This window comes from Mesoplodon bidens (genome assembly GCF_964165515.1).
Source record: "Mesoplodon bidens genome assembly, chromosome: 2".
Classification (NCBI taxonomy): domain Eukaryota; kingdom Metazoa; phylum Chordata; class Mammalia; order Artiodactyla; family Ziphiidae; genus Mesoplodon; species Mesoplodon bidens.
The window spans coordinates 49,302,213-49,318,358 of NC_138177.1; the positions used below are offsets into that span (position 1 = coordinate 49,302,213).

At 42.6% G+C, this 16,146-nt stretch overlaps 1 protein-coding gene across 4 annotated transcripts; it reads right to left on the reverse strand.

Annotated features, from left to right (window-relative positions):
• Positions 1-891: 891 nt before the first annotated feature.
• On the reverse strand, positions 892-7,547 carry RAB29 (RAB29, member RAS oncogene family). 4 transcript variants are annotated; one of them, XM_081223553.1, is made up of 6 exons: positions 6,802-7,547; positions 6,266-6,391; positions 4,258-4,329; positions 3,387-3,568; positions 2,991-3,112; positions 892-2,707 (listed from the first exon to the last, which is right to left on the reverse strand). In XM_081223553.1, the coding sequence occupies exons 2-6, from the start codon at positions 6,387-6,389 to the stop codon at positions 2,596-2,598; spliced, it is 612 nt and encodes a 203-aa protein (XP_081079679.1). In that variant the 5' UTR covers positions 6,390-6,391; positions 6,802-7,547; the 3' UTR covers positions 892-2,595. The 4 variants fall into 4 exon arrangements, with proteins under 4 accessions (XP_081079679.1, XP_081079678.1, XP_081079677.1 ...); XM_081223552.1 differs by having other exon boundaries at positions 6,266-6,515; XM_081223551.1 differs by having other exon boundaries at positions 6,266-7,547.
• Positions 7,548-16,146: the final 8,599 nt, after the last annotated feature.

Sequence of the window (16,146 nt, forward strand, 5' to 3'; positions counted from 1 at the left end):
GAAAAATAAGGAACCAAATATTCCCTAGCAATAGGAAAGGAAAGTAACAGCATCTTGGAGCAATTCCGGCTCATTAGAAGTACAAAACAGCAAACCATCACTTATGCTGAGGGGCCCTCCTTGACTTAGGGTTCCTTTCCTGGCTTGTTTGATCACTCAGCTATTCTGTTCAAAGTTGAAAGCCAGGGCAGTCACAATCCCACAGCTCTGTTCTCAGCCCTTCCTTGGGTCTCTTAGAACAGTCTGCAGGGAATGCTTATGTTTTCTCTTTGGCCACAGACCAGCTGGATGGTTGAAGGGGTATATTGTCTCAAATATGTAAATTTCTCTAGGAAAGGGCTACAATGATATCGATGTTCCAAACAATTTTTACCCAAGCGGTAGCATCCAAATGATAGGATCTAATTATTTTTAGTAGAATCACATTTCTAACCATGTAAATATTTTCTTCTTCCTTATCTTAATTGCTTTCCCTTTTATTTATAGATAGGGACATAAAGAGAAATATTTCACTTTCTTCTTTAATTAGTTTCAGGGCCATAACGTTGACCAACTGGGACAGAAAATCCAGAAGGGCTGGCGGGCCAGCCTCTAGCAATGCTTGAAAAGGCAGGAATATCCTGAGTCAGCAAGTGGGAAAAGAAAGCATATTCAAGTTTTTTAAATGGTCACCAATGCAGTATTTGAGAAGTTACATCAAGTACTGAATTGGAATGAGGCAATCAGTACTGGTAAATTAACAGATAAACAGAATAACATTTACCTTCATTTTTAAAGAAGGTATTTAAAAAATAACCTTCATTTTTAAAGAAGGTATTTAAAAAATAAAGTCTCCATTTCCACAATACTCTATCAGCATAAAATAACAAAGTCACACTGAAGGCCAATAACTACCATCAATACAATACTTATTCCCCATTTATTTGTGATTTTTCAGGGGTTCAAACCAGTGAATAAAAATCAATTTTATTTTCACAGAGAACTTGTTATTCCACTATTATTTTCAGAATCATTGTAATAAAAACCCTACCTGGAAAGAGTAATACAAAGGAGAACCTGAAGGTCTCAGAAGACTGTGCAAAATTTATAACAACTGGCATTTAAAACAAACAAACCACCGAAGGCTCTGATATTTGGCCTCTGATCTCTCTTAGGACAGTGTTTTTCAAAGTCTGGTGTGTGTCAAAATCACCTGGAGAATTAACGGAGCCTACAGAAGCCCAGGGTCTCTGCATCTTTACCACGTTCTCCAGCAAGGGTTTTCCAAACCGGGCTGATCAGAATTGCCTGGGAAACTCTGAAAAACAACAACAAATCCCCAAGTTTCATCCCTGGACATTTTGGTTCAGTAGGTTTGAGGTTGGGAAACAGAAATCTTAAAACATTTTATTTTAAAATCGTTAAACAAACTTCCCAGGTGGTTCTCATTAGTCAGATTTGGGAACCACCGACTTAGAACACTTATTTAGGTAAGTGTCTCTCAAAGAGCTCTAAGCCTGAGCTAAGAATATTCATAACTTTGGGCAGGTTATAAATCACCATCCTGTGAGAATTCAACAAATTAAACTGTCTAGAAGTGATTTGATACTAAAAACTCTACCCAATTTAGCACTTAAATTACCTAATGATTTTCTGTCCATCTACTCTCCACCCCCAGGCAAAGGTCTATACATAATATTTATTTTCTATGGCTGTTAACTGCTAGCCACCCAGAGTGCTCCTAAGCAAGTTGCCCCATAGGATTTTGTTCTGTTAACCTGACCCTCTTCTTCCATTCAGACTCCCAGAGCTGTGAGGAATAGACCTAGTTCAGGGTACCACGGCCAACTGATGTCACTTGCAGCATTACGTGGCAAGACATCAACCTGCAAACCCTGTCCCCATCCCGCTGGGAGAGAGACACTAGAAAACCTTAAAGTGAGAATGAATTTTGGGGGGAAAGAATCGCTCTAACCAAAGACAGATCATTTAAAAGCTTAACTATTTTAAAAACCAAGACAAAAGAAAGCTAATATGACTTGAGAAGCTTAAAAAAATAGTGATTTTTGGTTTACCTCCAGTAGCCCTAAACCCATAGATATCCAGCCTCACTTCTCCTGTATCTCAGAATCAGGTGTTTAAATTCAGAGTCCAAGACAGAAAGAATCTGAAAGCAATGATCAACAAGGAATTTGGGAAATGACCTTTGATCCCATTTTCCTTGCAATCTGAAGTCCTATCAGATAGAGATATCAATATACATCAAATGGAAAAATATGCTCAAAAGTAGGTGAGAATTATGATCTGGAAAACACAGATGCTGATTTCTAATCCTCCCCACAAAATCCCAGATCACAAATTGAGAGATGAGATGATCTTTTCTGGACAGAAGGCACTGACTGGGCCCCGTGAGCCAGCAGCAAGTGACAGGCAACTTGCAGGAGAGGCACCAGAAACGCCCATGGGTCCCACGTGTCTTTTCTTAGTGATGATGGCCCTCCTTACTGGACAGTCAGCAGCAGACAGTTCGAATGTACTTAGTAAAACTGCTCGGTGGGCAACCAAAGGGGAGAGAAGGATCTCCTAGAACTGGGAGGGAAAACAAGCCAAAGGCTACTAGCAGCAGGCCCAGCTGGAAGAGGGCTTGGTCTGCAGGTTGATGTAGTTCCCTTGGGTGGACAAAGACATATCTTCTCTGGAATTGCTCATCATCTTTTCAATGAGGACTCTAAAAAACAAATAAAAAACAAGCCTGAGAAGCTGGATGGAGAAACGGCAGATATTGTCTGTCTTGTTACCAGATGGCATTCAGTAAAGCCACAAGGTTTAAATGCCCCTTTGTCCCCAGTTATCTCCGGAGAGAAGAGAGCATCCCTGACCTTCAGGAGCTGGCATTCCAGTGGCTCAGTCTGTTCTTGTTTGCTCAGAAACAAGGAAAGAAGGTCCAAGGGGCTGCAGTGGAAGATGGGTAAATCTGCGTGCCTATCCCTAGAACAGCATGAGGTACTCACCTCATGGCCTCATTAATATTTTTGTTCTCCTTGACTGATGTTTCTGTCCAACCTGTGAAACCATTCTCTTTACTGAACCGGTCGACCTGGTCTCGGCTCACTGCCCAAGGAGACAGATCACACTGGCAAAGAAAATCAATAAAAGGCAACACCATAAACTTCCTGGGAGTAGAAACATTGCTCAGATACGTGTGGATTTAAAACAGTTCCACCCATGGCTAAAACAGCAGCATCTGAAATCTACAGCCAACATTCTTCCCAAAGAAGGGCTCAACATCTCTTGAAAGGAGGTAGAGAAGGGCAAGTGGATACCCACAATCAGAGTGCATTTTAGACACGCTTACTCTCTGACCACGGATTGAGGCCAGGGGCCATTTTCCAAGATCGACCACATACCTTGTTGGCTAAGAGCAGGCAGGGCACCGGCTCTCCATTAGGCAGTGTGAGCTTGCTGTCCAGGTCCTGTTTCCATCTTTGGCTGTTGCTGAAGGTAGTGGCGTTGGTAACATCAAACATAATAACACAGGCAGAGGCATCCCGATAGTAAAGTCGGGTCATAGAGGTGAAGCGCTCCTGCCCTGGGAAGAAAGGAGACGGTTCTTGAGAAGGTGATCCTGAGAGCCAGCCTTGGAACCCTCCCTGACACCCCGCCCTCTCCATCTTCATTGTGGGAAAGAGGGCAGTATGCGTAGTGGGTGAGTCCAGATTCTGCGCCCAGATCACCCAGTTCCAAATCCCTGCTCTGTCATTTACTATCTGTGTGACTTTAGACAAGTCAAGCTTTCGGTGCTTCAGATTGCGCATCTGTAAAGTGGGGAAACAAGCAGTAGCTTTTTATCATAGGATAGTTGTAAGGATTAATGAGTCAGTGAATCTAAAATGCTCAGAAAAGTGCTTGGCACATAGTAAATAAGGACTAGCTATTATTATTATTGTCTTCTCTTGTTTCTCACCAAGGTCAGCTGAAAACCCACAAAGAGCACGCCCTCCCCCTGCTGTGGGAGCATCTACCTAAGGTCTGGACAGTTCACTACTTTGCCAGCCCCTCCACCCACAAAGAGACTGCTCTACATTTATTCAGGGCAAAACACCTACAGAAAACATCTACAAAAGCTCTACATCTATTCAGCTTATATGTCCTCAGAGCAGTTCAATCATTCCAGCTTCAGGAAAGAACTTCTGGTTTCCCTGTCCCACTTTTTCTCTGAGAGATTGTTGGTTAAACCAAAATGTCTTCCTTGTTCTTGTCCAGTCTTGTCCATCCTACCTGCAATATCCCACAGCTGGAGGCGCACCATCTCTGAGTCAGACCACTGGAGAACCTTCAGAGCAAAATCCACTGAAAATATATGTATAATATACTTGAATTAAATTTACCTTAAAAAATCCACAGTCATATCAAATATGCAATTACAACCCTAGAGACACACAACTCCAATCCCATTCATTCATTCATTCATTATTTATTTGTTTGGTTATTTTTAAGCCCTCAATGGACTGAGATGAGCCCACACTCATGTATTAAGTGTGGGACAAGTAATCCACATGCATCCCCAAAGGCATCTCCAGCTTTTACTCTCTCGTCAAACCAATGTATTTGATCCTACTTGTCTCTAAGGCTGGGGATAGGAGGATGGGAGTAATTATTAAAACAACTCCTAATCTCAGGTTAAACGGTTTCTGGGAGATTTAGGGGGTTTTCTCAGGGAAGGGATGATGGGGTAGAAGAGGGAAATGAGGTAAGTGGGTTGGCTTTTGCATCTTCCACATTTCAGTGTTGGTTTCTAGTCCAACTGTATTATGAGAAAAACACACCCTCAGGGAATTCTACATTCTCCATAAGGCTGTAGGAATTATCTTGGGCAGGAATGGGATAAAGTGAAAAGGTCCCAGAGGATTCACCAGGAAGAAGATACTCCATGGATGATGCTTAAGAGCAGTGCTGGAATCTACTGCCGCATCTGTAGATGCTGAGAGTCCATGAGTTAAGGCTGTGGGGGAGAGCTTTAGGTAAGGACAGCAACAGGATAATTTCTGAGATTTGGAAATACATTTCTCCACGTCTATGACAGAAATAAAAGCTAGGGGAAATTAAGAGTAAACACTGAACAAAAATTAGCCAGTCAATTATATTCTCTACTAAAGGAAAACTACAACAATTGCTAAAAATTAGTGGGATACTTCCATGAAATAGGGACCCTCATATTATTGAGCAGTGTGGGGCAGAATGGTCAGGAAACAATCTTTGAAACTTTTGTTTGTTTGTTTGTTTGAAACTTTAAACCCTTAATTTTGATGAATGTTCCTAAGGAAGGTGTTTTAACTGCAATGTAAATGCATGTTAATTTTAAAAAATTCCAGAATGAACACTAGCACACATTTTCAAAATTTACATTACTGCAATTTTTTTTCCTTAAAAAAGTTCTTTTAATGGAGATAAATACATGCTTGTTACTTTCCCTCTTCACCAGCTCTTCCCATCAAAACTTCTAATTATAAGGCATTTTTCTACTTCTGAAAAGACAGTTGAGTCCAAAGGTCAAACCTGGAAAGAAATGAATTAACTCTTGGTCTTCCCTGCCTCCTTCATCTCCCCAGTCTGAGAGAAAAAGGTGTGTGTGTGGGTGGGGAAGATAGGTCAGAAAAGTGGTATATTTTACACTAGGAAGAATTCCTAGTCTTTATTGAAGCAATCGATGGACAAGAAACACACAGCTCGTCAGCCCTGATAAGCATCTGATTGTGTGACCAAGGAGCCCTCCCATGCAGGTATTTCCATAACAAAGCTAGGCTCCATGAGGCCAGGTTAAACACCTTTCTGTTCCTTCAACAGCTGTCTGTAACTCCCGTGAGAGGTAGGACAACATCCCCAGCTGGTACCTAACCAGGCGCTCCAGAGGGTCTCAGCTGCTTCTGCTGATCGCAGAGATGTGCCTGTGACCGCTAGGAAGGCTGCAGGAGGAGACCTGAGTTCCCTAGCGAAACGCAGCAATTGCTCATTTTCTCATCCACCCGCCCCCATTTCCCATCGTCACAGCTTTGCTCTCTTTCCAGACAATCAGCTCAGGCTGGGAAAACTTAACTGGGGGGAACCCAAGAGAGGCATGCAAATCAAACACCAGCATGCCTCCCTTCAGGATCCCAGACACCTATTTCCAGGCCCGGGGAAGGACCCAAAGACACCAAATCCCCCGTTCCCCACCCCACTTGAGTCCACGGCTCAAGTCCCGTGATCCCGGTCTCTCGTCTACCCCGCCCCCGCAGCGACGTCTCACCTCCCACCGTGGACTTGTAGTGTTTGCTGAAGCTGTCCTGGGAATATCGCTGCACCAAGGACGTCTTGCCCACTGCGGCGTCCCCCACCACCAGCACTTTGAACAGGTGATCGCGGCTGCCCATGGCTAGCGGGATGGACGTTATACGGCGGCGGGAAGTGGGGGGAGTAACTTATTTTAAACCCTTTGGCTCGGGACCCCGCTCAAACTGAAGTTTGGCATTCCCGCCGAACCGCCCGTTGGGCCTTCTCTGACGAGAAAGCAAAAAAGGAAACTTCGCACTCAACCTATACGCGCTTCCTCCCCGGGCGGCCACAGTCTGGGTGGGGCGCAGGGCGCAAGCTGCGAGCCCCCGGCTGTTCTCACCATCTCCCCCTCCCCGCCCGGCTACCGAGAAACGGGACGAGGACCGGGACTTCCCCGGAGCTGCTCCGGCGGGCAAATGAACCCGGGCCAGCTCGTTTCACGGTCAGGGAGAAGATGGGGGCCCTCCCCGCACTGCGCAAACCAAATTCTGGGGAAAAAGAGGTTCACACCTAGACTCTCCGGACCCTGTACCGCACCAGGCGGCGCAGTCCCTCTCGCCTTCCTCCGCGTGCGTCACGTGCAGCGTTGCTTGGAGCACTACATTTCCCAGCTTACCTCGCGGTGAAGAGAAGTAGGCGAGTGAGGAGACTCTCCCGCCTGGCCTCCTGGGAAGTGTAGTTAATGCACTATTTTTCTTTTTAAAAAAACTACGCAAAGTTTCAAATCCTTTCAACCGTTTGGAATCTTATTTTTAAATAATTCTGGAATAGAAAAGATCCTTCAGAAGCGATTTGTTCGACATGATTTCACCTGCCTAAATCCGTCCCCAGATAGATTTCTCACTATCTTTAAATTTTTTATGGAGCTAAGATTAAAAATTATTCCATAGATGCCATACATTATTCCACTAATAAAAGCTCAAGCCTCATCCCTCATGCTCCAAATCTATTTCCTATTCTTTCAGTTGGATGGACATATCCAGGATCTTGTGAACATGATGAAGGCTAGCTCTTATATTTTTCCCAAAAGACCCAATATCAGTCAAATTCAAGGACAGATTAAAAGGCTGACTTAGGAAAACCCATGTCGTTAAATGTTAGTTATTAATATTTAATAACTAGCTACTGCAGTAAAGATAGACAGAAAACAACAGACGGTTCCTCATCTTCACTTCCACAATCTCTAGTCATCACATCATTTGGGCTGGAAGCTAATTGGAGTACACTGGCAGTCCTCCTCCAGTTGCTGTTGCTGTTGCTCCTGAATAACGATTAAACTACAGTTTTGCAAATACTTTTAATTTTTTAGCCTGTAACTTTTCTGACCTTTCTGCCCTTTAGGTAGCAGTTAAGGGGACATGAGCTTCACGGCAAACACAATAAGTTCCATTTTCTATACTTTTCCCAGGAATAGAAGAAAAAGCAACAGGGCAATGGGAAAACAGCCCTGGTTAGATCTCTTGATAGGCTACCTCTTACGTTGTGTGAGGAGAGAACATCAGCACGGTTCACAATGAATGTATTTAGCCCAAAATATTTGTTACCCAGGTAAGGAAGTTCAGGCTAGGCTACTCATCTTTTCCGAATGTCTCAGTTCCCTTTCCAATGGTCTCTTCTCAATTCCCATTGGCTTTAACATAGTTGACATCTCCTTGAAATTTGTTTCTCACACGGCTTCTGTGACACTGTTTTTCTTGTTTATCCTCCTACTTCTGTGATGATCGCCTTTTTTTTCATGGTTTCCTTCCATCCCATCACTCCCTAAGAATTTCCTAAGGCTTGAGTCTTGGTCCCTGAGCTGATCATTCTTTAAACTTTTTACTTTAGTGAATTGCCTTGGCTTCAAATTTCTCTTTGTCTACATTTTATTTATATCTTTATCTCCAACCAGTTCTGTTCAACTGCTATAAAGGTGCCTCCATTTGGCTGTCCTGCCAGAGCCTCCCTCTCACTGCATCACCACAGAAACAGCTATTTCTGTCACTGGCCTCATCATTTCTTCCTTTCACTCAGGCTTCAGACCTGAACACTTTTATTTTATTGTGGTAGGAACACTTAACATGAGATCTACCTCTTAAGTTTTAAAGTATTCAATACAATACAAAAAATACAAAATTTTAAGTGTGCAATAGAGGTACAGTGTTGTACAGCAGATCTCTAGAACTTATTCATCTTGCTTAACTGAACCTTAAGCCCACTGATTAGTAACTCCCCATTCCCCCTCCCCCCAGCTCTTAGCAACCACTATTTATTCCACTCTTTGACTCTCTAAATTTGACTATTTTAGATACCTCGTATGAGTGGAATCATGCAGTAGTTGTCTTTCTGTGACTTGGGTATTACACTTAGCATAATGTCTTTAAGGTTCATCTATGTTGTCGCTTATTGCAGAATTTCCTTCTTTGTAATGGCTGAATAATATTCTATTGTATGCATATACTACTTTTTAAACTCATCATTTGATGGACATTTAGGTTGCTTCCTTATCCTGGCTATTGTAAGTAGTGCTGCAATGAACATGGGAGTGCCAACATCTCTTTGAGATCCTGATTTCAATTCTCTTGGATAAATTCCCAGAAATAGGATTGTTGGATCATATGATAGTTCTATTTTTAGTTTTTTGAGGAAACTTCATACTGTTTTCCATAGTGGCTGCAACATTTTGCATTCCAGCCAACAGTGTACAAGGGTTCCAATTTCTCCACATCCTCGCCAACACTTGTTGTCTTTTTTTTTTTTTAATAATAGCCATCCTGATAGGTGTGAAGTGATATCTCATTGTGGTTTTGATTTGTATTTCCCTGATGATTAGTGACATTGAACGTTTTTTCATGTATTTTTTGGCCATTTGTATGTCTTCTTTGGAGAAAAATCTATTCAACTCCTTAGCCAATTTTAAAACTATGTTATTAGGTTTTTGTTTTTGTTTGTAGACCTTGAGCATTTAAAAAAATTTTTATTGGAGTATAGTTGATTTACAGTGTTGTGTTAGTTTCAGGTGCACAGCAAAGTGAATCAGTTATACATATACACATATCTACTCTTCTTAAGATTCTTTTCCCATATAGGTCATTACAGAGTACTGAGTAGAGTTCCCTGTGCTATACAGTAGGTCCTTATTAGTTACCTATTTTATATATAGTAGTGTGTAGTAGTGAGCATTATTAATATTTCCTCTTACACACATTCCTCTACAGCCCCTCCCTTTTAAAAAGTCAGTCACTACATCCTACTGATCCTTCCTTCAGAGACATTTCTCCCACCCATCTTTTATGCTTTGTATCCAGTGCCACTTTCCTGTTCAGGCTTTCGTTCTTCACACCTGGATCATCTTCAGAAACCTGTTTATTGATCTCCCTGACTTTAGTTTTTTAAAATCTTCAGTGCATCCTGCACAACCAGCCAGGATGATTTTCCTAAAACATCATTGTTCCTTCATTGTCTACCAATTATCCAAAAATTGTCCAACCTTCCTGAATTGGTGTCCAAAGCCCCACCCTACCTAACAACTCTGTCTCACCTGATCTCACACGGGAATCTTCCCCATCCAAAAGGTGATGTTCCTTCTGCTCTTTAAAAGCCCGATTTCATTTTTGACTTTGTATCTTTGCTCAGGGTGCTTCACCTATCAGAATACCCTTCAGGCTTCTTTTCACACACCTAAATCTTACCATACTTTGGGTTCTCAAACTTTAGTGTGCATAAGAATTACTTGGGGATGCTTGTTAAATATGAACATTCTGACTCTGCAGGGCTGTGGTAGGACCCAGGGGAATCTGCCTTTTTGTCAAGTACTAAGGTGATACCCAGACCAGATTCCACTTTGAGAAATGCTGCTTTAAAGCCTGACTTATGCATCAACCGATTTAGGAATATTTCCCTTATTATTGCAGCCCTTTTTCATCACCTGGAGCATTTACAATCGGTTTGATCTGTGTTCCTTTAACTGTGTGACCGATTTAAAATTATTTAGCTTATATGCAAAGAGTACATTGCAAGTAAACAAGCATTTCAAATACAACATTTTGGCTTTGGCCCTGGTTGTCTGTAAGAGGAACTACTTTAAGTTTGCCAGATCAGAAGTGTGAAGAGTGAGGATTTAAGAGGGAAGATTAGCAAGTTCCTGGTATCCCCCCAAGTCACAGAGTTTCTATAAAAGGAGTGACAATTCCTTTGGTGGGGGTAGGGGTATTGTATTTCTTCGATAGTAAGCTGCAGTCTCCCAGATAGACAGTCATAAATAAGAGAGAGGGAAAGCACATTCAGAGTGCCAACAACAGATTTACATGTACATGTTTGGAACACAGCTTTTTGGAAGCTGGGGAAGTGGTCAGCCTTGCTCTGTTACTCTCACACTTCCAATTGGTGCCTGCTTCTCTCCTTTTTACTCCCCAGTTTTTTAAAAAAAAATTCAAACCCATAGAAATGTTAAAAGAAGAGTATAATGTATATCAGTATGTCCTAAAGCTGGATTTTCAATTACTGACATTTTGCCTCATCTGCTTTCTCTCTTTGTGTACACATATCAAACCTTTTGAAAGTAAGTAGCACACACTTCATCCCTAAATACTTTAGTACACAGGCCCTAGTAATTAAATTCTCCTATAAAACCAAAATACTGTAATAGGGAAGAACAAATCTGACTCCATATTAGATCTGTTTCTTTTACTTTAACCTTTGTATTCTGTTACTTTTGCTGTAAGTTAAGAATGTTGCCTATCACCGAAATATACAAGATAGTGCATTCTCAAGGCTCAGACCTTTATTTATTTATTTTTAAAATAAATTTATTTATTTATTTTTGGCTGCATTGGGTCTTTGTTGCTGCGTGCGGGCTTTCTCCAGTTGTGGTGAGTGGGGGCTACTCTTCGTTGTGGTGCATAGACTTCTCATTGCAGTGGCTTCTCTTGTTGCACAGCACGGGCTCTAGGTGCATGGGCTTCAGTAGTTGTGGCATGCGGGCTCAATAGTTGTGGCTCGCGGGCTCTAGAGCACAGGCTCTGTAGTTGTGGTGCATGGGCTTAGTTGCTCGACGGCATGTGGGATCTTCCCGGACCAGGGCTTGAACCCGTGTCCCCTGCATTGGCAGGCAGATTCTTAACCACTTCTGCCACCAGGGAAGTCCAAGCTCTGGCCTTTAAAAGCAAGTATAACACTTTTCCATTCATCTAGAGATAAAAAGTTGCAGAACAGAGAATAACATTTGTCCTGTTGGAGGTTTATAGAAACATGGTGATCTGACCTATGTGGACAGCTGCAAGCACAAAGGATTACATCACCAACACCAAGACATTTACAACAATCAACCACACCACTTTCCCTTTTAGTATAAAAGAAGCCTGGGGCTTCCCTGGTGGCGCAGTGGTTGAGAATCTGCCTGCCGATGCAGGGGGCACGGGTTCGAGCCCTGGTCTGGGAAGATCCCACATGCCACGGAGCAACTGGGCCCGTGAGCCACAACTACTGAGCCTGCGCGTCTGGAGCCTGTGCTCCGCAACAAGAGAGGCCACGACAGTGAGAGGCCCGCGCACCATGATGAAGAGTGGCCCCCACTTGCCACAACTAGAGAAAGTCCTTGCACAGAAACGAAGACCCAACACAGCCAAAAATAAAAATAAATAAATTTAAAAAAAAAAAAAAAAAAAAAAAAAAAGAAGCCTGAATTCTAACTAGGGTAAGATGGTTCTTTGGAACACTAGTCCATCATCTTCTTGGTCATCTGGCTTTCCAAATATAGTCGCTATTCCTTGCCCCAAGAATTCAGCTCTCCATTTATTGGCCTGTTGTGCTGCGAGCAGTAGGAGTTTGGACTCGGTAACAATACCATTACCATTATCACACCTAAAAAAATTAACTTTAGCTCAATAATATCATAAAAAATTTACATTTATCTATATCCCTTGAAATATTTTTTTTCTCATTCCCCGCCCCCTCTGATCCAGGATACAATAAAAGTTCATGCATTGCATTTGGTTGTTTTGTTTGTTTAGTCTTTTTTTAATGTAGAACAATGCTGGGCCAATACAGGAGCCAGTAGCCTTGTGTGGTTATTTATATTCAAATTAATCGAAATTAAATAAATTTAAAATCGGCTCATCAGTCACACTGGCCACATTTCATGTGCTCAGTTGCCACATGTAATAGTGGCTACTACATTGAACAACTCAGACATGGACTGTTTTCCTTATCACTGACAGTTCTATTGGACAGCTTTAATCTACAGTAATCCCTTGCCATTTTTTTTTTTTTGCTTTTCATAACACTGACTTTCTTTTTAAAGAGTTGTATTGTAGAGAGTCTGGGTTGTCTGATTGTTTTCTCAAGATTAGATTCTGGAAAGACGTTTTTGGCAAGAGCCCTACCTAAAAGATGTGGTGTATAGCTTATTACATCACTAATTTCAGGTTGGTGATGACTACAGTATGATTTCAATAAATATTTATTAAAGAAGTGACCCAGCACTAGGAAATCGCCTAAGAATTTGGGAGCTTGACTTCAAATAGAAACGAAAGAGTTTAGGGAATTCCCTGGTGATCCAGTGGTTAGGACTTGGCACTCTCACTGCTGTGGCCTGTGTTCAGTCCCTGGTTGGGGAACTAAGAGATCCTGCAAGCTGCATTGCGTGGCAAAAAAAAAAAAAAAGAAGAGAAAGTTTATATAATCTCCATAGCCTCCACCCCTGTGCTAGGAAGAAAGTGGAAAAATGCTTTGTAACATGAAATGGAGACTGAAGTGATACAGCAAGTGGCCCAGGAGCACGGATGAGAGGGATGGACCCAGAGAAGGGTCAGGCCATGAGGCTGCAGCTGTCCCTAAGTCCCAAACTCCAGATGCACTTAAGTAAGCATAACTTTTTGGTGATTGCTTTGGGCACAGGAAGCAGAAGCACAGGAATGCCTGTGACCCAGCTAAGCATTCAACCAGAAGTTTCCGCAGCAAGGTGCCGTAGGAAACCCTCTAGAGAGAGGCTGGTGGGCTCAAAGGGCAATGTGTCAATCACTCCTCTGCGGGCTTGTACCCAAGAGTCTGCAGCTAGCTTTGAGCCTGGGAGTATCCAGGGAAAACATTATACCCTAGTTTTTACTGCTTTTGTTGCCACATTTGCCTTCCTCCATGGACACCCTCCCATCCACCCCAAATAAAACCAGGGAAAGAAGATAGGAAAAGGGGTAGAGGAGAATTTTTGGTTTAAAGAGCTGAGTGTGTGGCCCCAACTGTCAGCGTGTTACTGAGAAAGTCGCATGTATATAATGAAGGCATTCCCTTCTAACGCAGATGATTCTAATTTTCTATGACCTTTCAACTCTGTAAGAGGGGAGCAAGGCAGAGACTATTGTACCCATAGGCCACCCTTAGTTACCCACTGACCACCCCCCACCCCTCCACCAAGAACTTGGAAATACTGTGTTAAACTCTAAAATCAACATGTAATGAGAGGTTCCTAGGCAGAAGACTAGATTGATTGGAGTATGAACGTATCTAAAGAAGAAATGTGTTGATCTGAAGGGAAGTTGGTCAGTCTTAGAAGTAAAGAAAGGAGACACTGAGAGGAGAAGAGTGGCTACACATCTTTGGCTTCTGTCTGGCAGACACCTTGGTCTTAAGGGAATATCTGGCTGGCTGTCAGGTGTCCCTATTGTGGAGACTCTGCAGCTGACTAACAAGGCCTGACACCATTATATTTTCAAGTTATAAAACAAACTTCTCTGTTAAGATTCCCAACTCTCTGAGTACCTTCTGATCACCTTTTTCCTGGGTAGCTTCCTTCCAGGGAGGGAATGTGCTGGTCAGGCTTACATGTGTGTCAGGCCCACTGACCATCTGGTCTTATGCACAGGCCTCTGTGAGTCTGTGGGCCTAAGTCAGCCTCCCTGAGATGCCTTCTGGATGGGATTGAGTTTTCGGGCCACTGAAGATGAAGCCGGGTCAGGGTCACAGTGCACTTACCCAGCGGAGACCTAGGAACCTGGCTGGTCCACCACACTGCACAACTTTGTCCAACTTCAACTGCACCCACGGCACAAATGAGCAGAATCCAGGGTGGGTCCGGGTCTATTAACTTCTCAATTCACTAGTTCCTTCATATCATCCCAAACTCTATATTCTGAGTATTTCTCTTCTCTTTTTAATCAACATTGTATAATAATAATAAAAGCTTCTGTTAATTGAAACTACTGTGTGCTCAACAGCCCCCACAGAGAAGGCATTGCTGTCCCATTCTACAGAAGGGACAACTGGGGATCAAAAGAGCTGAGATGGCTGGGATTCAAACCTACGTCTACCTCTAAAGCTTGTGCTTGTTTATTATATTTAAAATTGAGCTGTGTGAGGAAAGTAAGGTGACTTCTCAGAAGAAGAGTATAGCATCCTCAGCATGTTTTCCAAGAGTTGCCTCATTCCCAAAGTGGACATGATGACTCTTACTTATTGAGCTCAAAAAATAAGAATCTGCCTTGATTGGAGAAGGCAGCTGGCAGTTGTGCCTCACTGGAGGAGTAGGAGAATTCTAGTGATGCCCTGGGGTATCCCAGAGGATTCTGGCCACCATCTTTGACCCTGATAACCTGGATGCTAAGCAAAGCAAAAGATAGAGAATGTAGAAGCCTAGGTGGGCACGTGACGTGCTGTTCTGTCCTCCATAGCATGGGAGTCCCAAGGGAGAAGATCAGTGGCTGTGTTCCAGGCTTGGGATTGGGTCCCCTGAGAATACCTCAGGCAATGGTGACATCTCTCCCCTGCACCTTCCTGAACCTGTATCGAAGGCTGGTTTGATATTTGGTCTGGTAATCTTAGTTAATATTTCATATTTGACTTAGTTACTTTTCCCACAGATTTCTAACTCCTAAAAACCAGATACATACTTGATTTCTGAGTAATCTGTGAGGTAGTCGACAACTTAGGTAAGGTACTTGGAAGTCACACATGTGACAGTCTGTGTAGAGTCAAGGACGGATAAACATGTGGGTGTCCCAGGCAGGTCACAATTTGGAGCTCCCTTAAAGCAAGCTTTTCTATCTACTTGCTCGACATTTCTTTGATAGGAGCTAAGAGAAAATAATTTCTGTAATGTTCAAAATAAGAAATTTGTTCTAGTATGTTCAAAATAAGGAACTTATACTATGCTCTGAATATGACATAGTATTTACTTATTTGGGATTATTTTCATTTAATTTTTAAAAGAAAACACCAATAACTAAACAGTATTAGTCAACCCAACCTAACTAAACGTTAATATAGCCATAAAGTCTTTCAAAATATGTTTAGGATTTTTTTTCTCTCTGGCCAATCGGTTGTCACATTCCTGCATTTTGTTTCTGTTTTTTCGATTCTTTTGGTCACGCTGCCCAGCTTGCAGGATCTCAGTTCCCCAACCAGGGATTGAACCTGGGCCACAGCAGTGAAAGCCGGGAATGCTAACCACTAGGGCACCAGGGAACTCCCTGCAATTGGTTTTCTTACTAGCTTTTTAAAAAAATTTTTTATCAAGCCATATATTTTCTTGGGAGTCATATTAAAATATTTTATCTTTAGACAATGTAATAAAATATAGTGCAGTAAACAGCACTATACTGTGCATTGTTCAGTTACTGAATTTTAGCTGGAGACAGCGGGATTTCAGGAGACTGTTAACTCAGGGTTTGTGGTGTTGCCTGTAATTATGTTGCAAAAATATCATCAGGGATAGGCTGGCGCCTGGGAGGCTTGTTTTTTTTTTCTTTTTTTTTTTTTTTTCTTTTTGCGGTATGCGGGCCTCTCACTGTTGTGGCCTCTCCCGTTGCGGAGCACAGGCTCCGGATGCGCAGGCCCAGCGGCCATGGCTCACGGGCCCAGCCGCTCCGCGGCATATGGGATCCT